This window comes from Gopherus evgoodei, unplaced genomic scaffold (assembly GCF_007399415.2).
Source record: "Gopherus evgoodei ecotype Sinaloan lineage unplaced genomic scaffold, rGopEvg1_v1.p scaffold_43_arrow_ctg1, whole genome shotgun sequence".
NCBI lineage: Eukaryota > Metazoa > Chordata > Testudines > Testudinidae > Gopherus > Gopherus evgoodei.
The window spans coordinates 1,421,069-1,439,234 of NW_022060064.1; the positions used below are offsets into that span (position 1 = coordinate 1,421,069).

The 18,166-nt window shown below is 52.0% G+C and overlaps 2 protein-coding genes across 2 annotated transcripts in view; both read left to right on the forward strand.

The window, feature by feature from the left end:
- The window catches only part of LOC115642642 (zinc finger protein 436-like), a 936,374-nt gene that overhangs the window by 314,475 nt on the left and 603,733 nt on the right, over positions 1 to 18,166 (forward strand). The window lies entirely within an intron of this gene.
- On the forward strand, positions 728 to 5,274 carry LOC115642610 (zinc finger protein OZF-like). The gene is made up of 3 exons (XM_030546251.1): positions 728 to 752; positions 2,141 to 2,254; positions 3,639 to 5,274. Exons 1-3 carry the CDS (start codon positions 728 to 730, stop codon positions 4,769 to 4,771), a joined length of 1,272 nt encoding a protein of 423 aa, XP_030402111.1. The 3' UTR covers positions 4,772 to 5,274.

An 18,166-nucleotide genomic window follows, 5' to 3' on the forward strand; every position in this document is an offset into this window, starting at 1 on the left:
GGCTCCTCCCCGGGCCTGCCCCTGCCCCCGGGCCCCACGCGGGGAAGCAGCTTCCCCCAGCCCCCGCAGTGCCCGGCTCAGCAGAGGGTGTCAGCTGGATCCCAGCCGCTGCTGCAGCCCGGCGGGGGGGTTGCAGAGTACAGGGAGGGGCTGGAGCAGCTGGGAGCGGGCGGGGGGGTTGCAGGGCACAGGAAGGGGCTGGAGCAGCTGGGAGCGGGCGGGGGGGTTGCAGGGCACAGGAAGGCATTAACCCCTCCGTGCCTGGCCGGGGGGGCTTCTCCGGCTGCAGTGGAGCCAGCTCAGGTAGGGTTTATTGGGGGGTTGCTGGTGGGTTCCTGCTGGAGGGGGAGGGGCAGGAAATACTGAAGAGGTGGCAACTTGTGGGGAGTTAGGGCTGGAGGGGGCAGGGAATACCCTGGGTGAGAAAAGGGAGGGGGACAGAGTGTGGCAAACCTGCTGGGACTTGTTTAAAGTGGGCCTAGATCCTCAGAACGAACACTTGGGTGTTGGGGGAGAAAATTCCCTAATTTGTGAAACAGGAAATAGAGAAACCAACCCCCTGAGCAAAGCTGGGAAAACTGACCAGACTTCCAGTGCTGAACCCTCAGCCTGCTAGCCAGGGGCTGGTGTGACATGGAAAGGGGGCACCCACCAGGGAGGTGTAGGGAAGATGTCCCGGCCCCTCACATCCAACTGCTGGCAGTGGGGAGGGTGTTGGGTTCCTACCATGGGGTTTTATCAGCCCCTGGCTAGTAGGTGTGTGATGGATCTGCAGGCAGAGACAAGAGGTCTCTCTTTGTTCTCTCACCATGATACCCTTGGCTGCTTTCAGCAGTGTGGGGATAGGACTCTGCCGACTATTTCTCTCTCAGCGCTTCCATTTGATTGGCTGTTTTCCCCCATGAATAGTGGGGCTGTGAGTGGGGCGGCAGGTACTGAGTGTTGGACTCTTGCTCTTTCAGGGGCCGGTGACCTTCGAGGAGGTGGCTGTGGATTTCACCAGGGAAGAGGGGGCTCTGGTGGACCCCACTCAGAGAGCCCTTTACAGAGACGTCATGCAGGAGAACTATGAGAATGTGACCTTGCCGGGTAAGGATTCCCATCCCCTCGGTTCTTAGAAGGAGAAATGAAAAGTTAAAGTTCAAGCCACTCCCACAATGCCACCTCTGCTCTGCCCAGTTTCAGCAGCATCCTGACATGCCAGTGACACACACACTAGCCCTCTGCCCTCCCCTGTTATAGAGCACTCTGGGAACAGAGCAGTCCAGCAGAAAGTCTCACCACTTCTCTTTGCTAAGATAATCGGGTTCATCTCCATCATAGCAAACAGAAGCTTCCTCCCCCTAGGCTGCTCTCCAATACTGAACCTCCTGCACACAGACCATCTGAGACTTGCAAAGTGTTACCACCCCTTTGCCCTCAACCTGGGTTTTCCTTGTGATTCACTGCCTTCACTTACCCCTCACTAAGCCCCACAGATCACTCGAACATACGCCACTAGGATGCTGACAATCCCCATGGCAAGAACACACCCTTGGGCACCTTTGCTGACACAGCCTGCAACACTCAGCATGGAAATGAGGCAGAATTGGCCCCCCAAGTTTCACATGCATCTCTCTGCATAGCACAGGCACAGCTGTGCCCAGCTGCTGCAGCCCATCCCTCCATCAGCCAGTCACAGCTACAGCTGGCCCAGTGCACACAGCTGGAGGCATGTGGGTAGATGCTGGGATTCCCATCTGTGAACAAAGCACAGACAATGGCATGTTCTCTTAATCTTTCCTCGGATCGATTATAGGTTCGCAGCTTTGAAGGCCAGATGTGACTATTAGGTCATCTACTCTGATGTCCTTTATAACACAGACCATAGAATTCATCCTGTCACTGCTGCGTTGAGCTGAATACCTGAGTCCCTGTGGCAGTTTGTTAACCTTTGCGTGGCCCACACAGAACCATCCTCCGTGGTTCTTGCCAGCTGCAGGGTTGAGGGTTGGGGGCAAAGTTAAGGTTGCATTGAAGGGGGAGGCATTTACATTAACTTCTCATTTCCTGGTTCACAGAGGTTTAAGTTTAGTCACCATCTATACCAGAGATGGGCAAAGTACCCTCCTGCCTCCCTTGTTTTCTTTCCCTTGAGCAGGGTTTCCAGTTTCCAAACCCTCTGTGAACTCCCCGCTGGAAGGAGGGGAAGAGCCGTGGGTCCTGGATCTCCAGGGTTCAGAGGAAAACGAGATCCTGAGAAGTCCCTGGACAGGTGAGGAACCATCAAATCAACCCAGAAACTGTAAGTGCCTGAGAGAACCAGCTGGGATTCCCCACACAGACTCTGTGAGCTCAGGACAGTCCCCAGCAGATCTCACTCCTGGCTTCCTACAGATGGTGATTGACAGCTTGGCTGGAGCTGCCTCCCTTCCCACTGAGTGTTTGGATGGGATGTGGGCCGGGCCAGCCTTGGGGAAATGGCACCCTGGGCAAACTTTCATTTTGGTGCCCCTGGCTCCCATGGGCATGGCACCCCCCCCATTCCATCTGTCCCACATGGGCTCCCCGGGCTGCCCACCCTCCCTTCCCCCCAGCCCCTGCACTGTGCCCCCTTCGCTCCAGATACCTGCTCCCCCTCCTGCACCCCTTCACTCCTAACTTCTGCCCCCTCCAGCCCCTCCCAACACCTGCCCCCTCCTGTGCCCCTAAGCCCTGCACTGTGCCCCCTTCACTCATACGCCCTGCACCTCCCTCCTGCACCCTGAACCCCTGCGTGGTGCATACCCCCTTCACCCCAAACCCTGCCCCCTGCACATCAACACCTACCCCTTCCTGAGCCCCCAACCCCTGCACTTTGTCCCTTTTGCCCCTAACCCTTGCATCCTCCTGCACCCAAGTGGGGAACCTGACCTAAATGCACAAAGCAGCTGGCATTGCTGCTCGCTCCCCACTGGACTGCTGCTTCCCTGCCCCACACAGCCCTGGGGGGCTGGGAGAGGGGAGCAAGGAGCGATGTCAGGGCTGCCTGCACCCAGGTCACTTTCCCTGCAGGCTGTAAGGGGAGGGCAGGAGAGCAGCTGCTCCTGATGTCTCAGCATAGCCCAGGTGGGGAAAGTTACCTGGATGCAGGAGGCCCTTGTATGTGTGTTAGGGGGACTGTGTGTGTGTGTGTGTGTGTGTGTGTGTGTGTGTGTTGAGTGGAGGATATGAAGGAGTGTGTGTGTGTTGATGGGAGTGTGTGAAGGACTGTGTGTGTGGAGCAAGGCGGAGGAGGGGCCCCTCTGCTCTGGAGCAGTCACCTGGCTCTGATGGCTGGTCGTCCAACTGCCCCCTGCAGCTCAGGTCTCTCCCACTCCCCCATGCAGCTGCTTATCTGCCTCCCTGTGCCACTTTCATCAGCCCAGCGAGCCTCTCAGCAGCAGGTCAGATGGGAATCCAAACCCTGCGCCCAGTATCCCCTTGGGTGGGGCCCCCGTACAGCCCACCCTAAAGGCCGGTCCTGGGTGTGGAGCAGAATTGATCCCCTCCACTCTCCCCTATGGGGATGAGTTTGGGGGAATTCAGTTCCTAATTTTTATTTTCTGTCTCTCCAGCACTTACTTGAGTTTGGTCTCTGCCTTTCCATCCCCAATTCTGAGATTTCTCCTCCCTTCTAGCAGGTGATGGGGTGGTGAGGGAGATCGAGGAGCAGAATCTTCACCAGGAAGATGCTGAGCTTGCTGAAGCACATGGGGAATTACTGCGAAGCTCCAAAGGGAGTGTGTCCAGCCCCTGTGAGCAGGGAAAAGCTGGTGAAAGTTACCACAGACCAGAGAGAGAGCAGGGAAACCACTCAGAGGAGAGAGTGGATGAACCCATTAATTGTCAGGGAACTCACACGGACCTCAAGGAAACTACATCCCAGGAGAAAATCCTCACGGAAAAGCGAGAGAATACATGTAGTGAGTGTGGGAAAAACTTCAATTACCGCTCAGCCCTTATTCGACATGAGATAATCCACACAAAAGAGAGACCTTACGAATGCTGTGAGTGTGGGAAAAGCTTCAATCATCCCTCAGCCCTTAGTAGGCATCAACGAATACACAGAGGAGAGAGACCCTATGAATGCTGTGAGTGCGGGAAAAGTTTCACTCAGAGATATACCCTTAACTCTCATCAGAGAATCCACACAGGAGAGCGACCCTTCAAATGCTGCAACTGTGGGCTAAGCTTCACTCAGAGATCAGCCCTTATCTCTCATCAGACAATGCACACGGGAGAGCGACCCTACGAATGCTGCGAGTGTGGAAAAAGCTTCTCTCGGAGCTCAAACCTTACTATACATCAGCGGATCCACACAGGCGAGAGACCCTATGAATGCCGTGAGTGCGGGAAACGTTTCACTCACTTCTCTTCCCTTATCTCTCATCAGACAACGCACACAGGAGAGCGACCCTACGAATGCTGCGAGTGTGGAAAAAGCTTCTCTCGGAGCTCAAACCTTACAATGCATCAGCGGATCCACACAGGAGAGAGACCCTATGAATGCAGTGAGTGCGGGAAACGTTTCACTCACCTCTCCTCCCTTATCTCTCACGAGAGAGTCCACACGGGAGAGAAACCCTATAAATGCAGTGAGTGCGGGAAAAGCTTCTCTCAGAATTCAACCCTTATTACACATTACAGAATCCACACTGGGCAGAGACCCTATGAATGCTGCGAGTGTGGGAAAAGCTTCAGTCATAGTTCAGGCCTTTCTAAACATCAGAGAATCTGTAAAGGAGATAAACTTCATAAAAATCTTCTCTAGAGCTGTCAAGATTTTTTTTTTTCTTTAATTCTTTTAACAGTTCCCAGGTAGTGAGTGTTAAGGCTGTTTGCATCTTTTGCTCACTGTAGTCCCTCAGCTCCCACACATGAGTTGCCCACTTTTGAAGCTCGCCCGTCTTTGGGGTGGATCCTGTGGCCCTTTCTATCAACTCCATTGTCCTGCGAGTCATGGGAGTGGGTGTCCTTTCTACCAGGAATGTCCGTCACCCCACGTGGGGGAGATGGGGGGTGTCTTCAACCAGCCACGTTGAGATAAAATCTATCTGGTCTCATCACTGTGGTTGCCATTGAGTTAGTTAGCTGAGTTCACTTTCCTGATGTAAAAAGATAGCTATTCTTGCAGTAAAGACATGGGCTATGGATAGTGAGTGGGGTAAAAAGACAGCTATTCTTGCAGTAAAGACATGGGCTATGGATAGTGAGTGGGGTAAAAAGACAGCTATTCTTGCAGTAAAGACATGGGCTATGGATAGTGAGTGGGGTTATCTTGCATATTTCCTCCTGATCTGACCTAACCACCATCACATTTCCTTGTCTGAACAAACCTGGAGATTCACATTTGTACCCCTCCTCCCAGTGCAAAGTTATTGTTAGAGACGTCAAGTTCCTCTTTGAGGACAGATTGTCTCATTCCCAGTTGTTCTCACGTTACCCTGGATTGGCCAGAACAGCAGTTATTTTGTTGACTTTTTTTCTCATTTAAAATAGATTTAAATATGTTGAAGAGCTGGAGCAGTGTCAGGGAAATAAGGGCCATTTTAGCAGAGGCGGCTCCAGGCATGCCAAGCGCGTGCCTGGGGCGGCAAGTCACGGGGGGCGCTCTGCCAGTCGCCTCGAGGGCGGCAGGCAGGCTGCCTTCGGTGGCATGCCTGTGGAGGGTCCGCTGGTCCTGCAGCTTCGTCAGACCTTCCGCAGGCGTGACGCTGAATCCGGGAGACCAGGGACCTCCTGCAGGCAAGCCGCCGAAGGCAGCCAGCCTGCCGTGCTTGGGGCGGCAAAGTACCTAGAGCCGCCCCTGCATTTTAGGCTCTGTGACGCTGGAAGGAGATGGGGAAGGATGGAATCTCTGAGTCACCCCATCACCCCCAGAACTGTTACCTTGTGCCTGAGCCATGTAGAGTTCACCCCTTCATATTCCTTCACTTCCCAACGTGTCCGGTGAGGTCATGTTCTTGGCTGTCCATGCTTGGGAATGGTGCTTGGACGTCTTTGATCCTAAATCAGTCACTCTGACAGGAGATGAAAGTGACACAGACCTGGAAGAGGATTTCAAATGGATCCCAAGCACTGTTCAATTCCCCTTTTCCCTCTATTGGCAAAGCCACTTCTGGGAAGGTCAGCTGTTTTTTCCGCCCGTTATGAAGGTGCTAAAACTCCTGTAAATAAATAACACTGGGTGAAGCAGGTTTCAGTGGATCAGGGGAGAATTTCTCTTCCTGATTTTGAGACATCAGATGTAACCTAGTCTGGAATTTCACTTTAAATTAAATTAAAATGAAAGTGTCTTCTACCTCTCTGTGATATGGGTTTTCTATCTTTCATGAAGGCTCCTTGGTCATATACCTGCATGTTAGTGTTGTTTGACAGATTGTGGCTCAGATTTATTGGTAAATTTCAGACAAATGACCACTTTTTTACTTCAGGTTTGTTTTTCCCCCTTATCCCTGCATGATGACATGGAGAAAATTCAAATACAGTTCAGTCAACAGGAGAGAATACTCCAAACTGCTGGACATATTATCAAAGAAACAGTTGTGTGTTTAAATCTCCACTCTGAAAAGGTGAACAGCAGCAGACGCCAAATGGTACAACTGACCAAAGTAAGTGCACATGGTCACAGAGTAGTTCAATTGTTTAAGTCAATATTCTCTCAGATGATCTAGGGATAGAATTCCACAGCAAGTGACTTGGAACTAGGAAAACACCCAGGTATTTGGTTCCCAAAGCATTTGTGACCCAGTCCCTACAGGAGGTTACTCCTGAAGAGATCTCCTAGCTAATCCCAAAATTTGGGAAATGCTGTCTGTGATGAGGTGTATCAACCCTGCACTGGCACTGCTAGGGTTAACTGCACCCTGTAGGCTGAAGAGGCCACACCCCCTCACCCTCTCTGGGCGTGCTCCAACTGGAGCCGGAGTATAAACAGGAGCAGCTCAGACTGGGGAGAACAAATCTAGTTGTTGGCACGGGGTGTGTGTGGGGAGAGCCCAGGGCTGGGGTGGCAGGCGGCTGCCGGTGGGGGGAAGCCCAGGGCTCGGTCAGCAGGAGCGTGTGGTGGGGAGCCCAGGGCTGGGGTAGGGGCAGCCAAAATTTGTTTTGCTTGGGGCGGCAAAAAACTTAGAGCCAGTCCTGCTTCCACGCACTGTGAGGTAGGTAGGAGCGGATCATTATTATCTCTACTTGAAAGAGGGAGAAGCTAAGGCTGAGGGTATGTCTACATCTACAATTTTGCAGCGCTGGTTGTTACAGCTGTATTAGTACAGCTGTATAGGGCCAGCGCTGCAGAGTGGCCACACTTACAGCAACCAGCGCTGCAAGTGGTGTTAGATGTGGCCACACTGCAGCGCTGTTGGGCGGCTTCAAGGGGGGTTCGGGGAAGGCGAGAGCAAACCGGGGAAGGAGACCAGCTTCGCCGCGGTTTGCTCTCGCGTTCCCCGACCCCCCCTGCAAACCGCAGGGAAGGAGACCTGCTTGCTCGGGGATTCAGGGAACGCGAGAGCAAACCGCAGGGAAGGAGACCTGCTTGCACGGGGGTTCGGGGAACGCGAGAGCAAACCGGGGAAGGAGACCAGCTTCGCCGCGGTTTGCTCTCGCGTTCCCCGAACCCCCCTGCAAACCGCAGGGAAGGAGACCTGCTTGCTTGGGGATTCGGGGAACGCGAGAGCAAACCGCAGGGAAGGAGACCTGCTTGCACGGGGGTTCGGGGAACGCGAGAGCAAACCGGGGAAGGAGACCAGCTTCGCCGCGGTTTGCTCTCGCGTTCCCCGAACCCCCCTGCAAACCGCAGGGAAGGAGACCTGCTTGCTTGGGGATTCGGGGAACGCGAGAGCAAACCGCAGGGAAGGAGACCTGCTTGCACGGAGGTTCGGGGAACGCGAGAGCAAACCGGGGAAGGAGACCAGCTTTGCTGCGGTTTGCTCTCGCGTTCCCCGAACCCCCCTGCAAACCGCAGGGAAGGAGACCTGCTTGCTTGGGGATTCGGGGAACGCGAGAGCAAACCGCAGGGAAGGAGACCTGCTTGAACGGAGGTTCGGGGACCGCGAGAGCAAACCGGGGAAGGAGACCAGCTTTGCTGCGGTTTGCTCTCGCGTTCCCCGAACCCTCCTGCAAACCGCAGGGAAGGAGACCTGCTTGCTCGGGGGTTCGGGGAACGCGAGAGCAAACCGGGGAAGGAGACCTGCTTGATTACCAGAGGCTTCCTCAGGTATGCTGGGATACCTGCTTATTCCACGGAGGTCAAGAAAAGCGCTGGTAAGTGTCTACACTTGATTACCAGCGCTGGATCACCAGCGCTGGATCCTCTACACCCGAGACAAAATGGGAGTACGGCCAGCGCTGCAAACAGGGAGTTGCAGCGCTGGTGATGCCCTGCAGATGTGTACACCTCCTAAGTTGCAGCGCTGTAACCCCCTCACCAGCGCTGCAATTTTGTGATGTAGACAAGCCTTGAGAAAGGAGAATCGACTTGTCTTAGGTCACACAGCCAGTCATGGGCAGAGTTGGGAATAGGACCCAAGAGCCCTGATTTTCAAACTAACCATCGGATCTTGAATTTCATCCATTGAATGACCTAAGTAAAGTGCTCTCAGATAAGCTCCTGATCACCAACAGTGACAGTAATTATTCAGCAAGTATTTGAGGAGAACTGCAATGTTAGAGAGAATCAGGGACAATGCAGAGAAGCAGCAAAATTCATCAAACATAGAACTGGTTATTGCTTATTTCCTTGGTCTTAAAAGAGAACAACAAGGACCTGAGTCTCCTTCCTGTCAATAACCCCCTGCTCAGCCAATCAGGGTAGAGACTGAGGAGGGGAGGCTGAGGGTTCTCACCAGAGAGCCCAAAGGATGGCCCAGGTCACTGGTGGGGATCACAGCCCGAGCACTATTTCAGCTCCACAGTTTTGGGTGGACCTCTCACAGTGGGAGCTGCAGAGCACTCCCCCGCAACACACACACCCTCCTGCTGTTGGGAGCGGAACAGGTAAAAGGACAAAGGAACTAAGAGAAGAAGAGGAGGGAGGGATGGAGGAAGAGGTGAAACAAAAAGGACAAACGCTAATGTCCCCAGTGATTCTAAGGGACAAAATCCCAGGTGCAGAATAAAATTCTGCCTCCTTAAGCTCGTGTTTTCCATGCCTAGAATTCAACTCTCACCAGATGGATCAGACTGAACAGGCTTCAAACCTCCAGGAGGCTCTTACCTTCTAAACAGGGACAGCTGTTTTTTAGTAAAATCACTGCAGGGGAAGGAGAAAACTCGAAAGAGGTTCCTCCTGGCGCTCACGTCCGTGAACCCAAATACTCTCTCAGTCCTCAAAGAGAGACCTGGAGAAGGAGACTTGCTGAAGCAAAGCCACAGGGGTCTCTGAGGTTTCCCTGGCCCCTCGCCCCTGTCCTGCCTTGCTGATGTCAGCATCTCTCTATGAGGTCACCACCTCCCCACCACCTTTGACCAATAGTCTGAGGTCCTGCAAAAGGCCTTTGTGATGTCACTGCCACACCCTTTCCTTGCTGTGCTTATGTCCTGTCCCTGGCCAGGCACTTTGGAGGTTTGAGCTACTCCCTGTGGATCACCCCACTCAAGGAGCGTTCATTCTAGGCAGCAAGCCGGCTAGACAGGAAAACATCAGACGCTGCTCCCAATGCTACACTCAGTTTTTCAGAAATTAGTTGACTTTATGGCCAGAAGAGACCATTAGAGCATCTCTTCTGATCCCCTGCATATCACAGGTCTCCTGTATGACACAGTAGCTACTTTGGGGGCAAACACATTCCAGAAAGGCATCTAGTCTTCATTAAATGACATCAGGAGATGGAGAATCCACCACTTTCCTTGGTAGCTTGTTCCTGTGGTGAATCATCCTCTCTGTTGACTATTTGTGCCTTAGTTGTAATATGAATTTGTCTCTTTTCACCTTCCAGCCATTGGGTCTTGTTATGCCTTTCTCTGCTCGATTCAAGAGCTCTTAAATACCCAATCTTTTCTGTCCATTAAGGCACTTCAACACTTCAGTGAAGTCACATTTCAATCTTTTAATAAGCTAAGCAGGTTGAGGTCTTTCAATATCTCCCTAGAAGACATTTTTCTCCAGCCCCCAGAATATTTGGTGGCTCTTTGCTGCCCCAACTCCAATTTCACATCTTTTTCAAATGAGGACACCAAAACTGGAGGCAGTATTCCAATATCAGTCTCACTGATCCCGTGTCACCACCTGTGACGTTATTGATATAATCTGTAACTGTATAGAACACCGTTGTGGCCACTATTCGTGTCAGTTCTGCTTAGCGTGCTTGATGGCCCATTAAGGACCATCAGCTATACAATCGACCCATTGAGAGAAGGCAGATGTGCTATATGGGCTTGAGCCCAACCTCTGAGACCCCATTAGGGGAGAGGGTTTCCAAACCCAGGCTTCAGTGTGAACACAAATATCTGCACCACAGTTTTTATCCCCTCAGCTTTAGCTCAATGTGGCCAAGTCAGATGACCCAGGCCAGCCACGCTGCCATCTTTATCACAGGAGAGATGGACTCTAAGGGTACGTCTCCATTGCAATGCAAGCCCAGGTGCGGCACGCTGTGTTCAAAGCAGCACCTGGAAGCCCCATATTCACCACTCTCATATAATGATGATATGGTTTGTATAAAGTCTGCCTGGTGAGGTATCATTTCAAAAGTCTTGGTCTGTTGAACATTAATATTGTGTAGTACTGTGTGTGTAGCATTGGTTGGGAAGTTATGAAGTTTGCTCTGTGTGTGTTACTGAGATATGTTATGAGGTTGGGAAATGCCCACCACCAGCCTTTCAGGTGTGACAATGGAGGAGCCAGACTCACTGCTGGCCCATTAAAGAGATCCACACTCCCAAGGACTATCCCAGGAACTGTGTACAATGCAGACTTCTCCGAGATAGCACAACGACAATGGACACTGCTTGACTCACATCATAGCAAAGGAGCTTTCCAGCAAGTTGGAAGTAACTATGAAAGGGGGGTAGAGACATTATGAATTGGACACTCTCCCCCACAATTCAACACTTGGAAACACATCTGGAGTAGAAACACTGAACTGAGATAAATCAGAAGAGAATAATAATAATGCATTCAAACCAAAGTCCCCAAACAGACTAGTATTGGCTTTTCAGCAGAAAATTTTCAGTTTGGGGGATTTTGTTTTCTCCATCAGACTTTGCCAAGGGAAGCAGAGAGAAAATGTTTGAGTTGCCTCCTTCAGAACAGCTTGGCCTAGACACTAGCTCTGGTTCACTGTTGTGGCCTTGTGCAGGATGGGGGTATTTTAATAATCTAGGGAGGTCCCGGGTGTTTGGGGGAGATTATGAGGCTGTTACCGTTTGAGATAAAAACTAAGAAATACAGGACTAGAGAATTTTTTTAGAAATGTGGGATTTAGACATTTTATTTAAAGCAATGGGAGGGGGGTCTGAGTTTCTGAAAAGGTTTTTGTTTGTAAAAAGAAATATTGTTTGATCTCCCATTGTACCAAACGGGGAGATGGTTGTCTATTAAAGAAGGTGTGAAGACCAAATGCATCTGCTGAAGAGGGGATTCAAACCCACACATGCAGAGCACAATGGATTAGTAGTCCATCACCTAAACCACTTGGTCACCTCATCTGAGCTGTTAGGAAATAGACAGGAGGAAAAATCTAAGGCCGGCAGGGATAGGGACACTAAAGAGTTTTTAAATACTAAGCGTAAGCAGGGTCTGAATGATCTCCCCCCTCACATCTAGTGAGGAGCTGGGGGAAGACTTCAGGAACAGACCGTGTTTGCACAGACACACCTACTCTGCCTAGCTATGCAGCATGATGGGGCCGCTTCCCCAAAATGACCAGTTTGGGTTGGTGGTGGGTGACAAATCACTTTAGCATTGAGTGCAATTAAATGTTATTCTCCTTCCTGTATGAGTGAAGGGCAGCAGAACATACCTAGTCCGTCCTGATGGTGGGGTAGGTAGGTGAGGAATAGCTTTTATTGGACTGCAGAGAAGTGATTGAGAACATGTCTCTAAACCAGTGGTCCCCAAACATTTCACACTGTGCCCTCTTAGCTATGTCTGTGGCCTCTCGGAAGCCATGGTCGAGAACCGGGGCTGGGAGGAGTGGGGCTGTTGCTTGCTGGGGAGAGGGGTGCGGACAGGGGTAAAGGGGTTGACGCTGGGCTGGGAGCCAGAGTCTCAGGCTGAGGGTTGGGGAAGAGCTGGGACAGAGTGGGGCTGAGTAGTGCTCCCTCCCCTGCCCTCCATGGGGGCTGGCTTGGGCCCTGAGGTGCTCCCATGAATCTTCCTCTGTGTCCCCTTAGAAGTCACACCCCACATTATGGGGACCACTGAACACTACTTGCTAAGCAGGGGTAGTGATGCCAAAGCCCAGGGAAAGGGAGAACAAGTGTGGGAGCCCCAGCACTGGAACCATGGCCCCCCCACTTCTGTCTGTGGCTCCGCCCCCTTCCACACCTTTCACCCATGGCCCCATCCACTGTCACCTCTGTTCCACCCCTTCCCCCACAGGCCCCACCCTATCACTCCTTTACCCCTGCCCCGCTGTGGCCCTGAGACCAGAGAAGCTCTGTGCCCCTGCTGCAGCCCCCGGGTCGTAGCAGGGAGTGGGAGCTCCTCCAGTCCTGGGGCCAACATGAGGGAGACTTTTCCAGGGGGGCCTAATTTGGCCAGGGCCCCTAGTCATGGGCCTACTGCCCCCCTAGTCATGGGCTGAGCCCCCCCGAGCCTCGATTACAAGCCATCCAGGCTACCGCTGCTTGTGGGTGGCCAGTCTCTCTGTGTTCTCTGCTGTTCATGCTGGGGAGCCTTGCCAACCTTAGGGCTGGGGCCCCCCAGCAGCCGCCCAGGGCTCCAGGGGTCAAAGGGCACCGTGTAGCAGTGCAAAGGTGCTCACTGCTCTCCCCTGCCCCAATGCTCCTCCATGGCCCCATAGAGGGCTGGGGGGAGCGAGGAGCAACACTGTGTGCTCCATGTGTCCTGGTCACTTTCCCCACCTGGGCTGTGCTGTGAGGGGAGCATCAGAAGCTGCTGCTCTCTGCCCTCCCCTTATGCAGCCCGACTGAGGAAAGTGACCTGGATGCAGGGAGCTCAGATGATGTCAATTCTCACCCCCCACTCCCCCACAGCCCCTAGAGGTGCCCGGAGGAGCAGCGTTCCAGGAAGGAGCAGGCAGCAATGCCAGCTGCTCCATGTTCACAGGTCAGTGTCCCCACATGGATGCAAGAGGGGGTGCAGGGGTTAGGGATGAAGGGGGTGCAGGAGAGGGGCAGTGGCTGGGGGCACAGGAGGGGGTGCAGGAGATGGGCAGTGGCTGGTGGCACAGGAGGGGGTGCAGGGGTTGGGGTGAAGAGGGTGCAGGAGAGGGGCAGTGGCTGGTGGCACAGGAGGGGGTGCAGAGGTGAAGGGGGTTCAGGAGAGGGGCAATGACTGGTGGCAAAGGAGGGGGTGCAGGGGTTGGGGGGAAGGAGGTGCAGGAGAGGGGCAGTGGCTGGGGGCACAGGAGGGGAGTGTGGGGGTTAAGGGCAAAGGGGACACAGTGTAGGTGTTAGGGCACAGGAGGGGCCAGGAGTTAGGGGTGAAGGAGGGGCAAGGGTTGGGAGTGCAGGAGCTAGGGGGCAAAGGGGGAGTGGGATCGTCCAGGGGCAATGGGAAAGTGCCAAAATACAAGTTTTGCCCAGGGCACCATCTCCCCTAACGCTGGTCCTTGGTAGCAATTCTTGCTGGGACGGGGAGGGGAAAGAGATGAGGCGTTTTCTCTCTGTTTCTATCCTCTCCATTTTCTGCTCCTTCCTTCAATTCCAGAAACCTCCCTTGTGTTTCAGACTGTGCAGGGACGTCCTCCCGACCCCAGGACTCTGGAGCCTTTGGAGCAGAAAGATCCCAGGAGCTGAGGGTGAATCCAGGGGTGAGTAGCTGGCAGGAAGGAGTCCTAGCAGCTCTTCTGGGAATGCAGGTGAGGAATGATTCCCCCTTCTCTAGATTCTCCCCATGGGGCTCTGGGGAGCAGAGAGAGTTGTGTGATAAATTCCATTCAACTCCCTCTTTGATCCAAGTCGAGGGATGTCTCAGGTCTACATGATCCCCTTGGCAGCACCAAACAAGGGATGTTTTCCACTGCCCAGGAGACCCAGCCAGGGACTAAAGGCAGCCCTGAGACTTTCCCTTTCTCCCTTCTGGGAAATCAAGTTCAAATTCTACAAGGAGCTAAAGAAGCCTCAACCCTGTATCTGAATTCATGTCACATTTCTCACTACCCGACACAAACAAATGTCATTTCAATCCCAGGTGAGTCCACTTCAGTCATTCCTCAGCCCGATTCCTTCACCCTCCTGGCTTAGCTTAGGGCATTGCGCCACCCTGTGGGCATTTCATTTCCCTCCTCAGTTTCACACAGAGACACAATTTTCTTCGCACAGATCCATGAACAGCAAAACATCCCTTTGTCTCTTGTCTGAGCCAGGGCATTCAACTCCATTGAAACCCTCTCTCCCGTAATGGTAATGGTCAGACCGAGGGGACGTGGCCACCTTCAGCCCTGACAGTGAGATATTCACTCTCCTCTTTCTTCATGCTGATGTTATTCCATAAAACATGAACCATGGAATAAAAAGCTGAGTTTACTCCAGGGTGAGGAAAGAAAGGAGCCACCAACTCCCGAAAAATCTCAGTGCTCCAGAGAAAACCTGCTCCTGTTACTGGAACTGATGATGTGCTGGAGATATGCTGGGAAAAGGGACTGTCTGAATTGCCAAGGCAGGAAACGAACAATCTACAGCAACATCATTAGCCACAGACACACTCTAATAATGCTCTAGCTAGAAGGAAAATGGGCAGGAATTCATAACGTCAACTATAAAAATGATACACATCTAGAAATAGCATAATTATTATCAGCCAGTCAGAACCTCTCCATAGACCCCTTACACAATAACCTTTCTACAATATTGGCTGCAAATATACAACAGTGGTCGCAACGGTGATCTATACAGTTACAGATTATATCAGTAACGTCAGAGGAGGTGACACGGGATCAGTGAGACTGATATTGGAATACTGCCTCCAGTTTTGGTGTCCTCATTTGAAAAAGATGTTGTGAAATTGGAGCTGGGGCAGCAAAAAGCCACCAGATGTTCTGAGGGCTGGAGAAAAATGCCTTCTAGTGAGCTATTGAAAGAGCTCAACTTCTTTAGCTTATCAAAAGAAGATTGAAAGGTGACTTCATTGAAGTGTTGAAGTGCCTTAATGGAGAGAAAAAATTGGGTATTTACGGGCTCTTGAATCGAGCAGAGAAAAGCATAACAAGACCCAATGGCTGGAAGGTGAAAAGAGACAAATTCATATTACAACTAAGGTACAAATAGTCAACAGTGAGGATGATTCACCACAGGAACAAGCTACCAAGGAAAGTGGTGGATTCTCCATCTCCTGGATGTCATTCAATGAAGACTAGATGCCTTTCTGGAATGTGTTTGCCCCATAAGTAGCTATTGTGTCACACAGGAGGCCTGTGATATGAAGGGGGTCAGATTAGACGCTCTAATGGTCTCTTCTGGTCATAAAGTCAACTAATTTCTGAAAAACTGAGTGTAGCGTCTGATGTTTTCCTGTCTAGCCAGCTTGCTGCCTAGAACAAACGCTCCTTGAGTGGGGTGATCCACAGGGAGTAGCTCAAACCTCCAAAGTGCCTGGCCAGGGGCAGGACATTAGCCCAGCAAGGGAGGGGTGTGGCAGTGACATCACAAAGGCCTTTTGCAGGACCTCAGACTATTAGTCAAAGGTGGGGGGGAGGTGGTGACCTCACAGAGAGATGCTGACATCAGCCAGGCAGGACAGGGGTGAGGGGCCAGGGAAACCTCAGAGACCCCTGTGGCTTTGCTTCAGCAAGTCTCCTTCTCCAGGTCTCTCTTTGAGGACTGAGAAAGTATTTGGGTTCACGGACGTGAGCGCCAGGAGGAACCTCTTTCGAGTTTTCACGTTCCGTTTTAGTGATTTTACTAGAAAAGAGTCTTCCCTGTTTAGAAGGTAAGAGCCTCCTGGATGTTTGAAACCTGTTCAGTCTGATCCATCTGGTGACAGGACACTTCCCTTCTCTGTACCTCAGGCTCTCCCCATCTGTCCAATGGGAACCAGGACAGTTCTTGAACTCTGGGCAGTTGTGAGCCTGAGTGAGATAAAGGGCGATAAAGCCCTCTGTGAAGGAGAAAGGGGAGTTTCATGGTGTTTAGCAACAAGGAATTCTAAAGTTTGCTAAAATGTCTAGTGTGTGGAAACAAGAAATGGTCGGGGCCAATCTTTAACCACTGCCATTTTTAAAGCCCATTCAGGGATGTGAGTCCCTGTCTTTTAGGTACCTGGGGTTCTTTGCCAGCAGGAGAGAAGAGGTTCCTGCCTCCATTTTTGTGGTCTTGACAAACCAGGTGTTGTGCCCCAGTTCTCGTCTGAGATCCCTTTAAAAGAATATTTTCCCATCCATGAACAAGACAGGACCTATCTCTAAAAAGGGAACAAAGAGACCTCTGGGACTTACAGACTAGCTAGCCTCACTTCCATAGCTGGAGAGATACTGGAATACATTCTTAAACAATCAGTTTGTCAGCAGCACTTATAGGATAATTTGGTTCTTAGGACTAGTGAGCATGGATTTGTCAAGAACAAATCATTGCAAACCGATCCTCTTTCCTTCTTTGGCAGGGTTCCGGGCCTAGTGGAGGTGGGTAAACAGTAGATGGGATCTAGCTTGGTGTTACGAAGGCTTTTGACACAGTCCCGTAGGACATTCTCACAAACAAACGAGGAAAATGCGGTCTAGCTGCAATCAGCGTAATGTGGGTGCAGAGCTGGTTGAAAGCCCAGACTCCAAGAGCCCTTCTCCATGTTTGGCTGCCCAATGGAGAGGGTGTACCTAATGGGTCCGGCAGGGATCAGTCCGGGGTCCGGTACTATTCAGTAGTTTCATGAATGATTTGGAAAATGGAGTGGAGAGCCTGCTTCTAAAATTTGCAGCTGACACCAAGCACTTTGGAGCACAGGGTTGGAATTCAAAACGCCCTTCACAAATTGGAGACTTGGTCTTCTTGAGCCAAACTCCACAGCTGGGCCCCTCTCTATAAACTGGGCTGAGGTGAAACCCCAGAGCCAAACACTCCTCCTGGGCAGTGCTCTCCGACTTTGAATGGTCAGATGCTGCTTAGCACTGTCAGAGCAGCTTTTGCTGGGGGGATTCTCCCAGCACTTTCCAATAGCGGGAAAGTATGAAATCCCCATTTGACTGCTGGTGACAGAGCCCTAGATAGGGGAGCAACTTTCCCAACGTCCCCCAGGAAAAGGAAAACAACCAGGAGTGGAACCAGTAGGAAGCCCAGCAATGGAACTCAGGAGTCCTGACTCCCAGTCCCCTGGTCCAGTGTCTCCAGCGGAGCACACTCCCTCTCAGAGGCAGGGGGAGTGGCCATGAGGGCCTGCTTGTAATTGCCAGCTGTGGGAGGGAGTGTGCAGCAGTGGTTAGCGAAGGGGCTGGAAAGGAGGACTGCTGGGTCCCATCCATACTTCTGATACTTGGCGTGACCCTGAGGCAGTAGCTTCCCCTCCCCAGGCCTGTTTCTCATCAGTAGGGTTGGGATCGCAGTCCTGACAGCCCAGGGGTGTTGGGAGGCTCCAGGAAGGTGTGTAAAGTGCTAGGATGTCAGGATCCTGGAGGCGCTGTCACGCCCACACTAGGGTGGTGTTCTGCACCCCCTGCTGCTGGCCGAGTTTCTCCGTCCCTTGGCAATAAGACAGCCTAGAACCCCAACCAGGGTTATTCTATCTGCTAACCAAGATCCATAAATCTGAAAATTCTGGATGCTCCATCATGTCAGGCATTGGCAACCTGACAGCAGGGTTGTCTGGCTATGTAGACTCCCTCCTCAGGCCCTATGCTACCAGCACTCCCAGCTATCTTCGAGAACCACTGACTTCCAGAGGAAACTACAATCCATTGGTGATCCTGCAGAAAACACCAGAAAACTGGCCACTATGGAGGTAGAAGCCCTCTACACCAACATTCCACACAAAGATGGACTACAAGCCGTCAGGAACAGTATCCCCGATAATGTCATGGCAAACCTGGAGGCTGAACTTTGTGACTTTGTCCTC

Bases quoted from the DNA above. Each gene is read 5' to 3' on its own strand.
- LOC115642610 (XM_030546251.1), top strand. From the start codon at position 728: ATGGGGTTTTATCAGCCCCTGGCTA. The intron at 753-2,140 runs GTAGGTGTGTGA...TCCCTTGAGCAG, and splicing joins GTTTTATCAGCCCCTGGCTA to GGTTTCCAGTTTCCAAACCC. The intron at 2,255-3,638 runs GTGAGGAACCAT...CCTCCCTTCTAG, and splicing joins CCTGAGAAGTCCCTGGACAG to CAGGTGATGGGGTGGTGAGG.